This window comes from Musa acuminata, chromosome BXJ1-6 (assembly GCF_036884655.1).
Source record: "Musa acuminata AAA Group cultivar baxijiao chromosome BXJ1-6, Cavendish_Baxijiao_AAA, whole genome shotgun sequence".
In the NCBI taxonomy this organism is placed as follows: domain Eukaryota; kingdom Viridiplantae; phylum Streptophyta; class Magnoliopsida; order Zingiberales; family Musaceae; genus Musa; species Musa acuminata.
The window spans coordinates 760,326-779,012 of NC_088332.1; the positions used below are offsets into that span (position 1 = coordinate 760,326).

Genomic DNA, 18,687 nt, shown 5'->3' on the forward strand with positions numbered 1-18,687 from the left:
CTACGATAGAGAAGGTGTCTCATTGCTGGATTGAAATTGTTACTCGATTATTTCCAAGGGATTAGCTGATACTACTACTGTCTTCCCCTTCCCCTTCGCACACTAGGCTAATGACTGTGATTATTGGGTATCATAACCTCAACTTAATTGATGCGAGATTGTTCGACTACCACATTCTGAACATGGGATTCTACATCGTTCATCGATTCTTTCCAAGGGATCGACTCTTTCCCTAACCGCCATTGAAATGTTGGGTGCCATGACCTCGACTTAGGTGCCATGACGTCGATTTATTTAACTCAAGGTTGTACAACCATCATGTTTTAAATGAGGGGATCTTCCTCCTACAGGGATGTTATGATTCACATGCTGTGATTATGTGATTACCGCTTAACATGATATAATTAACCCTAATTATTCAAAATTGCCCCTAAAACTAAGGTAATGACAGTAATTGACATCACATATATATATTGACACTAATCACCCTTAACATGTTGAGATTATGCCCTACTTGGACCTAATTTAACCTAAGAGTAAGATAATGGTCCTAACTAGCCCTCAATTATAAAGGATTACACTAATCAGTATTAAGTTGCCATAATTAGGAAAAAAAATGTCTAAGATTATGAATGATACACTAATCAAACCCTAATTACTCATACAAAGACATAAATAAAGTCTAATCATGTCAAAATCTAACTAAAACATAGAAAGATGATAAATACATTTAATTGAAGATCTTCCATCAAATGTCAAGTTTGAACACTTTAATCCCTCCGATTGAAGCTCTAAGCCTTCTAATCACATATTAGGAAGCTCAATTAAGAAAGAGAGTAAGAAAAAGTAAGGAGTGAGTCAGTGAGAAAGAGAGGGGAAAACTTGTGTGAAAGAAAGTGAAAAAAGAGGAAGAAGGTTTAAAATTTTTTAACCATGTCATTTTTTGGGGTTAGGATAAATCTTGGCCCTTGATTTGCATCGGTCGAGATTAGAACGGTCATTTTTCGATTGTTTTGCTTGATATCTTAGGTGTACCAAGTGGTATACTCTTGCTTCCCTTGGTCCGCCCGTTGTGGGTGATCCACATACTAGTCAACCGCACGATCAATACGTACCAACCATACCATACTATAGGGCAAAATTATATATTTTGGACTATAGTTTGGATAAGTAGCATTGTATCAGATAAGAAGCACTGTATCAGAATCAGCCAGTATCATGAATAATAGACACATCTCAATTAGGAGCTCTTTATGTTAAGTGTGATTGCAGGTTTTAGAATCATCATTTCATTGTTGTTCAAATCTTATGGAAGTTACTATTTTGTTACTATTTACATGCGTTTTTTATGCTTTTGCTTTTAGGAAAGAAATATTCAACTTAGAGTATTTTAAACGTGGACATTGATGATGCTGATATTCTTAGCTTGATCAACATTTTCCCTACGCTCAAGTAATTGGTTGTTTATTTCACTTTTGATTTTTTTCTCTTCTACTCTTGTAAGCTCGAACTTGTAGATATCTCTAAAATTTTTGCAATTCCACTTTGTGATGGATGTACTTAGTATTTTCTTTGCTGAGCATATTTTTATTTTATTCTTTCCAACCTTATACTGTTACTTGTTATTTGATTCAAATTGTCTCTAGCTTCTCTTTCTCCTAATTTTGATACACAAGAGTATTAATATGTAACACAAGTTTACTAGTTGCTAGACTGATGTATATCCTTGAAATTATTATATAGGAGACATTGCATAAGCACAATTCAGATCAAGTAAAAGGTGTGTCAATTGAAGATTTGGAGACTACTCAATACAAGCCTGACTTTAAAGGACATATAGGTGTACATGAAGAAAGTGGTTTACCACGAAAGGAGAACTTATTTAAGAATTGGCCATTGATGTCATCCATCATTGTCTATTGCATTTTTTCTCTTCATGATATGGCTTACAGTGAGGTGCTATATTTTGTTTAACATTATCGTACACCGCCATATTTCGAATATGATTTGTCAATTTTACTACCTTGCAAAGTGTTAGTATGAATTTTCTTGCACAGAAACTTAAATACTGAAAAAAATAGGATGCATGGCCAACAACTCATGTTTAACTTTCCAAGCTTGATGTTAAAATCTCTTATTACGAAGGAAAGTTTCTTAAATTTTCCATTTGTTCCTTGTTATCCTACGAAATCAATAGCATGTTTTTTCAGTTTTCTGAAACTTCTATGAAAATAAAAAAAAGAATGTATATTCATTTGCAGCATTGAGGAATTTGACAAAATAAATAGAATACCTGACATCAGCCCTCTTGAGCTAATATCAAATTTCTCAAATATTTGATCAACCTGTGTTTTTAGTTACGCTGGATGCTTCGATCAGGATGAGACAATTAAAGCAGGAAGAATCACATTGGACTAGTAGAACATGTCAGAAAATTGGACATTGAGCTAGAGGATCGGTCGACGTATCGACAGAAGGCTTCGGGCCATGGATTCGGGCATCGGGCCAAGAAGAGCGGATATTGCGCTAAGGATATCGGAGTTGGAGAGTCAACTGGCCGATTGGGCAATAGGCCGTAATAGAGGACGATGCGCCGAAGAATCGAACGAAGCGTCGATGGACCAATGACATGCCGAACAACATGATTTATGCTTAGTATTAATTGTCTAGATCAAAGTGTGTTTTTACATATGTAGGATTAACTACGATAGCAAGACATTAAACAAAATGGAGTCCCGGAGTCAAGGACGCGATTTCGTTAGGAGTTCGAGAGTTCGTCGAAAGTCCAGACGTTCGTCGGAACTCGCCAAGAAGATTGTCGTGAAGTCCTGGAGCTTGCCAGGAGTCCGTTAGAACATTGCCGAGAGATCGTTGGAAGTTCGTCGGAAGATCGCGAGAAGCTCGTCGGAAGAAACTAGACTTACGGGCTTGTTTAGCTTAGTGAATATCTTAGATTTCGTAGTTAGCACGTAATTGAGATTGGAATTGGGCCAATCCAATTATGGGCCAATTGGGCCCATGTAAGGATTGTGTTTAACCCAACGAAAGGCCCAAACAGTGACCCAAGAAGTGGCACTATCATGGCACAATCTTCGAGACTATGTCAAGTGGTGGTACCGCCCAGTGCAGCGTCAGTGTCACACTGACACTGGCGGTAGTACCACCCAGCACAAGCGGTGGTACCGCCCGAGCCTAGGAAACCCGGGTTGAGATGCTTTTAGGCTCCAAGTTTGAATCAACTTAAGGCCTATAAATACCCCTATCATCCCTGATTAATACACACAAGTATTGAGAGTAAAAAGGAAAGAAACTCTGTTGTAATCATGTGTGAAATCCTCTCAAAGTTCTAAGTGTTAGAATAGTTTAAGAGAGGAGTGAGTGGGGGTGTAAGGGTTATCTCCTAAATTCGGTAAAAGGAGAAAGAGCTGTAAGAAGGAGGTTGATCTTCGCCTATAAAGGAAGATCGATAGTGAATGCCGATGGCCTCGACGGAAGAGGAATCGATTGAGTAGATGTAGGTCATGACGACCGAACTACTATAAAATTGGCGTGTTCTTTTCTAGTTTACATTTCTATATTTGAGCAATTTACTTTACTGCAAACCTTTTAACTTGCTTTACATCCACTACGCATCTTCCGTATGCTTTCAAGCTATCTTTACGAAAACGCTTTTAAGTTAACCTCTCTCCGAAACGGTTTTCGTCGAAATCGGTTTTTATCGTACGAAGGTTTTTTGAACTGACGTAATTTTATCATTGTACTAATTTACCCCCCCCACTTAGTGCCGACTTTTTTCCTAATACATAGAGGATTATTTACCATCCAGAACAGTTGGTTTCTCAAACACAATTTTAGAGGATAAGATAGATAATTGAAATAAAAAATATATTGCATAAACCAAGGTTTGTAATTTTGTCCATACTGATGTATCAACCAATGATTGGTATGGTACGTATTGAGGCATACTAATGGTATGCCCAAAAAATATAAAAAATAGCTCTAAAAATACCTAAAAATATAAGAAAAAAATTATTAGGGTTTTTAAGTTAGAAATAAATATAAATTTAGTTTAATTTTAGTAAAAATAATCTAAATTATGATAGAATAGTGACACATACCTTTTTTTTTTGCTTTGAGGAGTAGCTTTGTAGTACGTTCTAAACCATCTTTCCATTAATATTAAATTATCTATAAAGAAATAATTTGAATTGTTAAATGTGAGTGAAAATAAGTTTGAAAGAGTTGAAGAGATTGAGAGAGTGATATGAGTTGAAAGAGAGGAGGAAAGGGCTTAAAAATCCTTTCCTATGGTTCAAACGATCAATTTAACCGTTTGAAATAGGGTGATCTCAGCCCTTGATCGGTACTGGTCGAAATCCGACCATTATCGACAAACGATCAATTTGATCGTTTGAAATAGATCAATCTTAGCCCTTGATCGGTAGCGGACGAAATCCAACCATTACCGATCGGTAGGTTGGATGGATCAGTACTGTCTGGTATAGACCCCGTCTCGCCCGATACGGGATCAAGTTATGGTACCACTCAATAGAGGGCAGTTTGCATACTGGTCCCCGTCGGATTGGTACGTACCGCTCATATCGAGCAGTACGGGTCAGTACTGCAAACCTTGACATAAACACATTTATGCTTGTTTGTTCACTCTCTTAACGTTTCCCTCTTGTTAAAGTAAATGGACATTCTTTATGTTTCGATGCACACTGATATTGGATATTTGTCAAATCTTGTATATCCTAACAATTAATATTGGATATTTCTTGTGGTCTTTATACGTTTAGTCCCATTTTATTTGTTTTTTTAGCAATTGTGTTCCTTTTCCTAACATAGATTGTAATGGTATTATATCTAATTCTAAATGCTTGCTAGATATTCTCATTATGGGCTGTTAGTGGTAAAAGGTACGGAGGACTAAGCTTTTCAACTAAAGATGTTGGTGAAATACTCGCTATCTCAGGTACATATAGCTACTTAAGTTCTGTTCAATTATAATATAGTGCCTTTGTTTAAGTTGAAACTTATGAGAATTAGTGTTGTTCTTTGATTCTTTTTGTGATCAAGAGTCCTTTTGAGTTGATAATAAGGTAAATGAATTTTATATTATAATTGAACATAAGAAGGAATGCATAGACGACAGTCCACTGGATTGGCATCAAAATCAGGGATGATTATCGATGTAATTGACATTAGCAAGACCAGTTGGATTGAATCAGTGAGATTACAGTTGATTTAGAATTAATTGAGAAAATATATTGCATACCATTGTAATTTGTAAGAGTATAAAATATTCTTTTATATAGAATATCATTTGCAGCTTGGATCAGGTGGGCGGGGTGGGATGGGTGGAGGCAGGGAAGAAAGAGGAGAGAGGGGGTTGGAGAGGACATTAGGGGAGTGGTACTAGATACATATTTCACTTAATCAACATACTTTCTATTAATAAGTCTTTCACAAATGAATTCATAATTAGAAAATCATGGTCATTTGTTAACAAGTTATAAAATTTCTACTTAAGATTTTACTAAATGCTGATCTTTTTAAGAGCTGTTCCTTTCTTCTCTACCATGTTCTCTCTGTAGGATCTTCTGCTAGTTTTGAAAGATTATTTATTAGGAGTCAGATGACTTCTTGTATATTGAGAAGGCAAAGGATATAACCTATTATATTTTCACGTCAAGTATGGTTAGGTATTTATATGAAGAACATTATCATCCCAATTTTCGCTAAATCAGTGATGGAGTTTAATCGAATGCTAATGTCAATCCTTTCTAGTTGATGTTAATTCCTAATTAAAATGAGCCTAGGGAAGGTAGATATTTCCTAAAGACCTACAAGAACTATAGGAAAATTTGTTTATTCTGTTACGATTATAACATATACAAATAGGAGTATTTTCAGTTTCAGATCTTTTCCTAGACATGCAAACAAGTCTAAGAGAAAAATGACACCTTTTTCCTACGGGAGCAAGTTTTATCACAAAGGAACAAAAGAGCCAAGGAGATATCAGGGCCCATGTTTTGGACACCTGGAAAGTAAATTAGTAACTCTACAGCTCTTAGCCACTTTCTTCAAGATTTAATTAGCTACAGCCTTATCATCTTTTAGCAAAAATCTATGGCCTTTCTATGTGCCATACAATGATATTCCACAGTCAGATAGTTTCTCAAATATATGATCAGAGCTAGACAACTCATATGATATTCCCAGGATTTAATTGAAGTGGTCTTGAAGTCCACAAAGTCTTACGTAATATTCTTGGTTGGAGCTCCTAAACATTAAATTTACCACATATATGATTGTGATTTCATTTGTTCTTATTTCTCTAGATAGCATCTTACGACAACTAGTAGATTTTTCTTCAGACGTAGTATCTTAACATGCTGCCTTCTTGTTGAAATAAAATTGTGTTTAAAGATTTATTGCATAATGACTGTTGCATCTTTTCATAAATTTTCCTCTGCCAAAAATTTTTAGAATAATATCTGCAAATTTGTGAACTTTCCTAGGGTTGGGTCTTCTAGTATTCCAAACACTTCTTTACCCTCCACTTGAGAAACTTGTAGGACCCATCAACTCATTGCGACTTGCTGCAGTAAGGACTATTTATCATCACTTTTCATTCATTGATAAAAATGTTGGTGTATTTGGCTTTCAGCCTCTTTTGATCCATTATGTTTTGTAATATGCAGATTTTATCTATACCTTTGCTTGTTGCTTATCCATTTATGGCAAAGATGTCAGGGCTTCCTCTCATGTTGATAGTGAATTTGGCATCCTTGCTGAAGAATACTTTTTCTGTGAGTATAGCCCAAGCTGAGCAATTATAGATTTTCTAGTTTTTGACACTGACAAAAAATGTTTCAAACCATCCATCACATTTTAAAATTGAAAACTAAGTGATTGCAAAATTTTATGGCCTATATTTGTGGAGATATTGATCTTTAATTATCAAAATCAGGATCCTTCATAATGCACTGTGTTAAAACCTAGTATTCAACTACCACTCTGATATTGGTTTTAGTGACTTATGGGATTGCTAAGGAACTGCTATGCATGGGCAGTATATTAAAATGTACCACCTGGTATCATTGATTAAAATTATCAACAATAGAAAATGAACAGTATATGCACTAGCATCGAGCTAGCATTTCCATGTCAGTATCTGGTTCGACCAAAAAATTACAAATCGGTACATACCAGTCTGATCGGTATTTTGGGGGAAAAAAGAACTAGGTTGGGACATTGCCCCGGTTGGTGCCTATTGCATTAGCATTCAGTCTGGTAATCAAAATCAAGAGAGTTTTCATACTATGCAATGGTGCACATAAAGATGCCAGTCCAAGATTGTAGACTTAAACTAGCAAGTTCTTGTTGGATCATATAAACTCGTTTGAAAGAAAATTAAATTAAGAAATACAATATTTGAAATGATATTAGCATAACTTGTTTATGGAAAATAGTGTGGGTACGCAAAGATTTGAGTTAAATTTAAGAATCAAGTACATGGGCAGAAAACATAGACATTACTGTAGATAAGGGTTTACAAAAAATACTGCATATGCTAAAAGAATTTATGATAGAATAATTAATCATAATACTATGAATTTTGAGGATAAAAGATCACATAAATTAATTCTTGTCTTTGTGGATAGATTGATTTTATCAAATGACCTTTTATATTTGATTCACTAATTTCTTAAATTTTATTTGTTTACTAGATCAATCTAATTGTTTCTTATGCTTTTTATCAATTTCTTATATGATCAGGTAACTATCGTCACTGGATTGTTCATTTTGCAAAACATTGCTGTGGTAATGTTCATTAATCTGCACTTTAATTCTCTTATTTATGGTTTCAAAATTTGTGTTGTTTCCTAGTATTCCAAACCAATTCATCATGGCACTGAAGCACCTATTTAAATGTTAAACAATTATCTCACATTAGTACATAAACTTCAGGCTCAAGATCAAAGAGGAGCTGCAAATGGCATAGCTGTGACTACAATGTCCATTTTTAAAGCAATTGCTCCAGCAGCTGGTGGTGCTATGTAAGTATTACTCATTACCTTGTCAGAGCTACATGATGTCTTATGAGTCCATGGCTCAGATGAAACAGTTTTAAATATTGTTCCAGTGATCTTTTTGTAGAGTGCCTTTTAGCTTATTACCAATGTTGTAAAACATCAAAATGAAGAACTTGACCACATTAGGTTTGATAAATTATCTCCTGGTGGCTGAAATCCTTAAAATTGATATCTTTAAATCAACAAATCAATATAATAACTAAGAAATGTAAGTGGAAGATGTCTTGAAACTTTTGATACATGAATCCAACTAAGAGCGAGAACTTTTGATCTTTCTTAATATTTCACAGTTTGATAAGCAAAGATCTGTAAAGTTGTCCTCTCCAAAGTTTCATTTTATAGTTATTCACCATATAAATTGGTTCCTCAGAATAATTTATAGATTAATGATTAAATCACCTTCTCACTACACAGACCTACATAGACATATGATAAACTCAGACATTTGTGGCCTGAAACTGCATTAAAAAAATATTGGTAGAGAACTTGGATGGGAAATCGACACTCATAAGTATGATCTGATGATTCTGATCTATTTAAAATTCTCCAGAAACATTATTTCTGCCCTTCTTTTTTTGCCAATTTATCTATTCAAAATAATATGGATGATATGAATAACATTAGCAAAGAAAATTTATCCTGATGCATATAAGCTAATATCCTAGCCATTGATCTGGATCTATGTATGATCACAAGAAGGATATGTAAGACTTCATTGGAAAAATTGACATTTGTTCCTTGAAATTGACATACTGATCATGCTCAATGGTGCCCCATGGTGCTTTCCTTGGTTTCCTATTAAAGTGTTCAAGTGGTCTATACTTCTTAGTCTATCGTAACTTAATTCTCTCTATACCGAGGAATGCAGTTTCACCATGGACCAGCACGTGTCTGCTCAGTTCCAATATATTGACACACAGTATGACAGAACACGTCAAGGTATCTGAGTGCTGAGGGAGGGGGGTAGAAAGAAGACAGCACAAGTCCGCTCAGTTCCAGTATACCGACGCACAGTTTGACAGAACACATCATGGTATCGAGTGCTGAGGGAGGGAGGTAGAAAGAAGGTGAAGAAGATTGAAGAGGGAGGAGTAAGAGGACAAAGGAGTGAAAAACAGAAGGAAAAGAAGAAGAGGAAGAGGGAAGAGGAGAACAGCAGGAGTGAAAATGTTAGCTTACTTTCATGATTCCTAGACAAAATCTGCTGATTTGATTTCATGTATGCTGATCCTTTACTATAAAAACTAGGATTTTAGCTGGACATCCTAGAAATAAGTAATTATAACTTAGTTTCTCTCTGAGGACAATATTAAAGAAACTGAGTATTGACACCAGTACCTGAACCAGTTCCCTGTCAAAAATATACTAAGTTGTATTGGCCAATATACATTGGTCCCGATTAGGGGAAAATAATTAGACAGAGAAGAACAAACACACACCCCCAAAAAAAAAAAGATTGTACCAACTCCCAACCTAATTCTATATCCTTCTTGATCACCGTTGCTTTGTTGAGCTAGAGGGGAAAGAAGGCTCATGAGGATTGAGGGTTGATGTATGTAATACCTGGCCTAAACCATTTCCTTAAGGGATCAGTCAATTGTATGGCTAGTTTGGCCCAAATCAGTGGAAACCATTTAGGTTTCAGTCTGAAATAGCATCTTATGGGAAATCTGGTCCATTGTACAACGTAATGGTGCAGTTTGGTCTACAAACAGTCCTACGTTCTGTTGTATACTGCCCATATCAAGCAGTATTGTCATACAGTATTCCTATTAAACTTTTTAAATTTGTTTGATCTGTGTGTATTATGGATTGTAACCAAGATGTATAAGTTAGTAGAAGATTCCATGTTTTTGTGACCAAGATTATAGATTTTTAATTAATGAGATAACTCAAAAGCATGGTTTGTTTAGTGCCTTGTCATTAAAGAAAAACTTGTCAATTATGTGTCTAAGAATTGAAATCAAGGCGGCATCAGACAAGGGTGTACCACCCGGTATGCCCGGGCGAAACAATAAAAACTTGACTGATCGGTTAGATTCTGACCGCACCGGGCAGGTTGTGTCAAATCATTTGGGTCCAACAGTCAAATTGACTATTGGACCCTTGGTTTAGCCTCTTTCCCTTGGTTGTTAAAGATCAATGGAAGCAACAGAGGATCACATGACAAAATTACTCCTCAACAATCCAAAACAGATAAAATTGCTATCTCATTTTTAAAAACTATAATTACTAACCATTTATGACTCATTTGCACTTTATTTTTGCTGAAATTGAATTGAAATTGCATTAGATTATGGTTTAAGGGTTTTTTTTATTTTCAGTAATTTTTTGACCATTTTCTATCTAATTTTCTGAAAATCGGTATGTACCAACGTAAGTACGCTGGTACCCACTGGTACATACTGGTGTGGGCCACGAATGGCAGCCCAGACTGGCACTTCTGGTCAGCACGAGATGGCGATCCTTTTTCAAATACCAAACATTGTCAACTGTAATGACCAGTATTTATACTTTACACCCCTTACTGGTATGCAGTGTGTACTACCTGTATCACAATTATCCTGATCTATGAAAAAAAAATTTGTATTATTGTCAAATGGTATACCACACTGTATACCCTACAGTACCAACAGGCTGTGGGGTCAAGCAGTGGGTTGGTATTCGGTATGAACTGATATCAAAATCCTTGGCATGTATAACTGGTGGTCAATTTGTCTTTGATCCTACCAAAATAGATATGTGCTCGTATAACATTCAATTTAAGCCTAAACTTGTGTTTTCTCTTTTGTTTTTTTGGCTCATTCTCTAAGTGAGATCCTCACTGTTTGCTGGAAAGAGGACTTCCTTTCTGTATGATGGCTATATCCTGCTATGATTGAGTTACATTTGTTCCTATGTTCTTTACTTATATCAGCTATACCATGATTGCAGATTTTCTTGGGCACAAAAGCGCCAACATGCTTCCTTCCTTCCAGGTAAGCATTATAAAGTAGCTAAGAATGTTGAATGTCGTATGTTGATGATGAAACCAATTAATAAGTGTTTATGATTTGATCTGCGTTTTTAGTGACGCAAGATGCTTCGATCAGAATGAGACAATTAAAGCAGGAAGAATCATGTTGGGCCGGTGAAACATGTCAGAAGATTGGATGTCGGGTCGGAGGGTCGGTCGATGTATCGACAGAAAGCTTCGGGCCATGGATTCGGGCATCAGGCCAAAAAGAGCAAATATTGCGCCAAGGATATCGGAGTTACGGAGTCAACTGGTCGATTGGGCAATAGGCCGCTAGAGAGGAAGATGCGCCGAAGAATCGGACGAAGCGTCGATGGACCAATGATATACCGGACAGCATGATTCAAGCTTAGTAATAATTGTCTAGATCGAAGTGTGTTCATGTGTAGGATTAACTACGATAGCAAGACATAAAGCAAAATGAAGTCCCGGAGTCAAGAACGTGATTTCGTTGGGAGTTTGAGAGTTCGTCAGAAGTCCGGACGTTCGTCGAAAGTTCTGCAGGAACCAGCCGAGAAGTCTCGGAGCTTGACAAAGAAGCTCGTCGAAACTCACCAAGAAGATTGTCATGAAGTCCAGGAGCTTGCCGGGAGTCCGCTGGAACATTGTCGAGAGATCATCGGAAGTTCGCCGGAAGATCGCTGGAAGAAACTAGACTTACGGATTTGTTTAGCTTAGGAAATATCTTAGAATTCGTAGTTAGCACGTAATTGAGATTGGATTTGGGTCAACCCAATTAGGGGCTGGGCTCATGTAAGGATTATGTTGGGCCCAATAAAAGGCCCAAACAGTGACCCAAGAAGTGACACTGTCATGACATAATCTTCGAGACTGTGTCAGGCGGTGGTATCGCTAGTCTGAGTGGTGGTACCGCCCAGTGGCCCAGTGCCAGGTGGTAGTATTGCCAGATTGGGCGGTGGTACTGCCCAATGTAGTGTTAGTGTCAGACTGACACTGGCGGTGGTACCGTCCGAACCTAGGAAACCCGGGATGAGATGTTTTTAGGCTCTAAGTTTGAATCAACTTGAGGCCTATAAATACCCCTCTCATCCTTGGTTAAGAGACACAAGACTTGAGAGTAAAAATAGAAAGAAACGCTGTTGCAATCTTGTGTGAACTCCACTCAAAAGTTTGAAGTGTTAGAATAGTGTGAGAGAGGAGTAAGTGGGGGTGTAAGGGTTATCTCCTAAACCCGGTAAAAGGAGAATCGAGTTGTAAAAAATGGTTGGTCTTCGCCTATTGAAGGAAGACCGATAGTAGATGTCGATGGCCTCGACGGAAGAGGAATCGGTGAAGTGGATATATGTCATGACGACCGAACCACTAAAAAAATCTGGTTTGTCTTTACTTTAAACTGCAAATTGCCTTCTCATTATTTGCTACGTTCTTCCATACGCTTTCAATCTAAGCATATTTCTGGAATCGGTTTTCAACGTACAAAAGAATTTTCAGAAACCAACGTGATTTTACTGCTGTACTAATTCACCCCCCTCCCCCCCTCTCCTCTTAGTGCTGACCGTTCCTAACAAAGAAGCCACTACAGTGTTACAGAACCTTCCCTTCCTTTTTTGTGTTGGGAAATCATTGGGGGGCGACATCATATGCGCAGCGGAAGAACAATAAAACAAAAATCCCCGATTCCCAAAAAGATGTTCGTCGTCGTGCGAAGATTGGTGCGCAAAAATCCGCAAAACACAAAACTGCGTATAAAGATTGTGTTACCTAGGGAGATCGTATATCCCTGTTTCCTCGCAGATCCTTAGGAGAGGGTGAAGGAGGTCAAGCGTCCTCCTCTCTAGCGGTGATCCACACAGCAGGGTTGCGACGACGCTCCTCAAAACTCCAGGCCTACTCTGAGGTGGAGAGGGAGAGGAGAATAGGAAGGGCAAGCAAAGACTCTAGCCTATGAGGCTGTGAATCCCTCCTATTTATAGAGATCCCGTGTCAAAACCCTAATGGGTCCTTTCCCTAGTGGGTATTGGATCTGCATCCAATAAGACAAGGGCTCCGTCGGATATCTCATATCCGAACCTCTACTCATCGCAATGCCTACCATATGTGTGTGACCCTCTAGGCCCAATATCGAGCTGGCCGTGAGTCATACCTGTCAGAACTCCTTCTAACTTAGTGAATTATTATCTCTGTAATAATTCACTCGACTCATCGACTACGGAAGTACTAGGCCACTACGCCGTAGTCCCCAGACGATACAGGGGAATCCAATCCATTGGACCTGTCTGTCCTCAGTTACCATGTACCTATAGTCCCTCATCCATCTAATATCCCAGAGACCGTATATCGAGCATGGTGCTGTCAGACCCATACGGTTTCTACTCGAGTCTCGCTCTAATCGGATTCTCCCGGAGAACTCTTTCTCTCTCAACCCGAATGACCCTGGCCAGGGATTTGTCTGAGCAAGAACACATAGGATATTCCTCTCATGACGCCGAGAGTGGATGATCCTCTATTGACACTCAATAGCCCTCGTAAGGTCGACTACCACTCCCAATGACCAGCTGTACTAGATCTGGGAACAGCCAAACCTATAAGTCTGGTATCAAAGAGTGGAGCACTCATACAGGACATCCTTGGTGTCTCAAGTCTAAGGACCAGATACACCACTAGGACTACGGAATCGCTGTCTGACAATAAGGCATCATCAACCATCCAGCATTCCGTAAGCGGATCAATCAGTGAACTCATTCTCCAATGAGCACCTGTACTGTATCCCTAGTGTCCCTACACGAGCAGCTATGAGACCAGCTGTATCCATCATATGGACGGGTATACAGCACACCAGTCTATCCGGTTATCACGATGTCCCTCTCGAGTAACCTATGACCGGGATTATTTAGGATATGTATTTAAAGGTGAATCGATCTCATTATCGTGATCTCATCACGATCCGATTCCCATTGCACAAATCCAAGGACATCACAATATATATGCATTTATGCAATAGTTATAAAGTGATATACGCCATAATATAATAAGCAAAAAGATTCTGTATCAAGTCACACGTGCCATCACTCACGTGATTGGCTTGCTGGGCACCTATGACTAGCAATCTCCCACTTGACCTAAAGCCAATCACCTATGTGTCTGATCCCCATCAGACCCCTGTGACGCTCAAAGACAATCTGAGACAACGGCTTTGTCAGTGGATCTGCAATGTTATCTTCGGATGGAACTCTTTCCACTGCTACATCTCCTCGGGTCACGATCTCTCTTATAAGCTGGAACCTCCTCAGAACACTTCTGATAAGACCCGGGTTCCCTTATTTGAGTAATCACCCCATAGTTGTCGCAATATAAGGAAGTCGACTTGTCGCTATCTGTATCGACTCCCAAATCTGTGATGAACTTCTTCACCCAGACTCCCTCCTTTGCTGCATCTGATGCAGCAATGTACTCCGCCTCTGTGGTCGAGTCAGCAGTGGTATCTTGCTTGGAACTCTTCCAGCACACTGCTCCTCCATTCAAGGTAAACACATATCCTGAATTCGACTTGCTATCATCGACATCAGACTGAAAACTTGAGTCAGTGTAGCCTTCAACCTTAAGGCTATTGCCTCCATATACTAGTAAAAGATCCTTAGTCCTTCTCAAGTACTTAAGGATACACTTTACTGCTTTCCAGTGCTCCAAGCCTGGATCCGCTTGATACCTGCTCGTGACACTCAGAGCATGCGCTATATCAGGCCTAGTACATAGCATGGCATACATGATAGACCCTATTGCTGAAGCATAAGGTATCATATTCATGTTTGCCCTTTGGAATTTTCCATGCCAAACCTTTTGACAATGGTTACTATGTACCTGGACTGGGACAAGCCAAGCATCCTCTTGGATCTATCTCTATAGATTCTAATCCCCAAGATATAAGATGCTTCCCCTAAGTCCTTTATGGAGAAGTGTCTAGATAACCAAGTCTTTACTGTGGATAGCATTCCTACGTCATTCCCAATGATGAGGATGTCATCCACATATAACACCAAAAAGGTGATAGCGCTCCCTCTTACCTTTCTGTACACACAAGGCTCATCTTCGTTCTTAACGAAGTCATAAGATCTGATTGCCTCATCAAATCTTATGTTCCAACTTCGGGAAGCTTGCTTTAGTCCATAAATGGATCTAAGCAACCTACACACCTTATCTGGGCAGTTCTTGGACACGAATCCCTCAGGTTGCATCATATACACCTCCTCCTCCAGGTTCCCGTTGAGGAATGCGGTTTTCACATCCATCTGCCAGATCTCATAATCATAGTGTGCTGCAATAGCCAATAGAATTCTGATGGATTTTAGCATTGCTACGGGTGAGAAGGTTTCGTCGTAGTCAACACCTTGTCTTTGACGATACCCTTTTGCCACTAGCCTTGCTTTATAGGTCTCTACCTTTCCATCTACTCCGATCTTTTTCTTAAAGATCCACTTGCAACCGATGGGTACAATACCTTCGGGTGCATCAACTAGGTTCCAAACCTTATTGGAGTACATAGAATCCATCTCAGAATTCATGGCTTCTTTCCACTTCCCGGAGTCTATACTCATAATAGCCTCCTCGTAGGTCTGAGGATCAATATCCTCTACATCCTCTGCTCTAATATGTCCCACATATCTCTCAGGAGGATGGGATACTCTATCAGACCTGCGTAAAGTTGATACTTGTGTATTAGGTACCTGAACAGACTCGGGCTGTAGAGTGGTGCTTGAGCTTGGTTCCCTAACTTCGCTCAACTCTATCATTCTCCCACTGTCTCCGCCAAGAATGTGTTCCTTCTCAAGGAACACTGCTCTCTTAGCTACAAAGACCTTTTGGTCCTCGAGATGATAGAAATAATACCCACAAGTTTCCTTGGGGTATCCCACAAATTTGCATCGCTCTGTCCTTGATTCTAACTTATCGGGGTTGTGTCTTTTAACATGGGCAGAACAGCCCCAAATCTTAACAACTTTAAGATCAGGCTTCTTCCCTTTCCATATCTCATATGGTGTAGACACTACCGACTTAGTTGGAACTCTGTTCAGAAGGTAAGCTGCGGTTTCTAGGGCATATCCCCAGAATGAGATGGGTAGGTCAGCGAAACTCATCATGGACCGTACCATATCTAATAATGTACGATTTCTCCTTTCAGAGACACCATTGAGCTGAGGTGTATAAGGAGGTGTCCATTGGGATAATATCCCATGGTCCTTGAGGAAGTGAGTAAACTCTGTACTTAAGTACTCACCTCCTCGATCTGATCGAAGAGTTTTGATACTCTTTCCAGTCTGGTTCTCCACCTCATTCTTATACTCTCTGAATTTCTCAAAGGCCTCGGACTTGTACTTCATTAAGTACACATATCCATACCTTGAGAAATCATCAGTAAATGTAATGAAGTAGGAGTAACCTCCAATGGCATGAGTTGACATGGGTCCACATACATCACTATGTATGAGTTCCAACAACTCAGTGGCTCTCTCTCCAGTTCCACTAAATGGAGAGTTGGTCAGTTTTCCACGAATGCAAGGCTCACAAGTTGCATATGACACATAGTCGAATGGATCTAGATATCCATCATTTAGCAACTTTTGAATCCTTCTTCCATGGATGTGACCTAGCCTACAATGCCACAGGTATGCATTGTTCACCTCATCTCGTTTCCTCTTAGACACATTTACATTCATGATATGTGGAGTGGTGTCTAACATAAATAAACCATTATGCAATGTTCCTTTCGTGATGATCTTATCATCTAATAATATCGAACAACCATTGTTCTCAAAAACAAATTTATATCCACTAACTGTTAAACATGAAATGGAAATAATGTTTTTGATAATAGAAGGAACAAAATAACATGCATCTAATGCAATAAAAGCTCCACTAGGCAGATGTAGAGCGACCTCGCCAACAGCTAATACAGCAACTTTTGCTCCATTACCCATCTTTAGGTCCATCTCGCCTCTCTCTAGTCTCCTAGGCCTTGCCAGAACCTGCAACGAATTGCATATATGATAAGCACTACCAGTATCTAATACCCATGTGTTATCATAAGAGTCTGACAAATGGAGACTGATCATGAATGTACCTGAAGCTTCATCAAGCTTTTGTTTCGCCCTTTCTGCAAGGTACTCTTTGCAGTTTCTCTTCCAGTGCCCATCTTTACCACAGTGGAAGCACTGGCCTTTGTCCTTTGTTGGGTCTTTCTTAGCAACCTTTGCTTTACCTTGTTTGCCCTTGCCCTTTCCCTTCTTAAGGGACCTTTCTGCTTTCCTTTTCTTTCTGGTCTCACCAGTGTAGAGAACTGGCTTCTCTTTCTTAATAGTACTCTCTGCCTCCCTCAACATATTGAGGAGCTCCGGGAGAGTCACCTCAAGCTTGTTCATATTAAAATTCATTATGAACTGTGAAAAGGAATCTGGTAGGGACTGAAGCACAATGTCCACACACAAGTTATCCTCTAGGACCATTCCTAGACCTGTGAGTTTCTCTATCCACTCAATCATCTTTAGGACATGGTTCTGAACCGGTGTCCCCTCAGTCATCCTAGCGCGGAAAAGGCTCTTGGATATCTCATATCGTTGAGTCCTTCCCTGTTCCTCAAACAATTTACGGACATGTAGGAGAATGGATCTGGCATCCACTTTTTCATGTTGTCTCTGTAACTCTGGAGTCATAGAGCCCAACATATAGCACTGAGCAAGAGTGGAGTCATCAATGTACTTCACGTAGCGAGCGATCTCATCCTCGCTTGCCCCTTCTTCGGGCGTAGGCATCACTGTATCAAGGACGTACACGATTTTCTCCGCTGTGAGAACAATTCTCAAGTTACGGAGCCAATCCGTATAATTTGGACCAGTGAGGCGGTTGACATCAAGTATGCCACGTAAGGGATTTGAAAGCGACATTTTCTGAAAATAAAGATGTAGCAAAAATGAATAACATGCAAATTTTGCAAGAAATAAACTATCAAGATATGGACTTCTATCTTAATATACTCCCACTATTTTACTATCGAGTCACGCGACACCCTCAGCACGTAAAACGGAAGTCTCCGGCAGACTTCTAGTGGGGATCAGGATCCAATCAGCGTCTTAGTGTAACCTCGAGGGACTCGACCAATCACACTAAGCCTAAAAGGTAGACAACTCTTACCGATCACAACTCCTTGTGATTCCCGTCCTGTTCGGCCTCCGAATCACCATGGCCTCGAGGGACTCGACCAACCATGATGCTCGGTTAAGTCAACACCTTCGTTACAAGATGAGTCTGATTTGATGATATACCCTCGAGGGACTCGACCAAGCATACCATGTCCTCAGGTCACCGGTGACATCTCTATGTCGTAAGCAAGATAGCGAATCGCGATATAGGTGAGTCTCGAGGGACTCGACCAACTCAACCTACACCGGGATTCGGTTCCTACTCATAACGATGGAAGGCCACGTGGGTCAATCTAATTGCCTCACGTTTACCGACTTAATATTATCGAGAGATGTTTCTATAATTTGGTCTCCTAATATGACATGTCACACATATACATATTTAATATATATCTACATCGCATGCAAATATATATAC

General features: G+C 39.2%; 1 protein-coding gene across 5 annotated transcripts in view; it reads left to right on the forward strand.

Moving 5' to 3' along the window:
* Positions 1–18,687, forward strand: part of LOC135675508 (protein ZINC INDUCED FACILITATOR 1-like) — a 46,497-nt gene that overhangs the window by 16,479 nt on the left and 11,331 nt on the right. For 2 of the 5 annotated variants that reach the window (XM_065185714.1, XM_065185717.1), the window contains 7 exons: positions 1,744–1,956; positions 4,888–4,975; positions 6,525–6,610; positions 6,708–6,815; positions 7,786–7,830; positions 7,978–8,066; positions 11,037–11,080. In XM_065185714.1, coding sequence (XP_065041786.1) covers positions 1,744–1,956; positions 4,888–4,975; positions 6,525–6,610; positions 6,708–6,815; positions 7,786–7,830; positions 7,978–8,066; positions 11,037–11,080 — 673 coding nt within the window. Of the gene's footprint in view, positions 1–1,743; positions 1,957–4,887; positions 4,976–6,524; positions 6,611–6,707; positions 6,816–7,785; positions 7,831–7,977; positions 8,067–8,970; positions 9,401–11,036; positions 11,081–18,687 lie in introns of those variants that run through there. The other 3 variants (XM_065185715.1, XM_065185719.1, XM_065185716.1) reach the window with 3 other exon arrangements.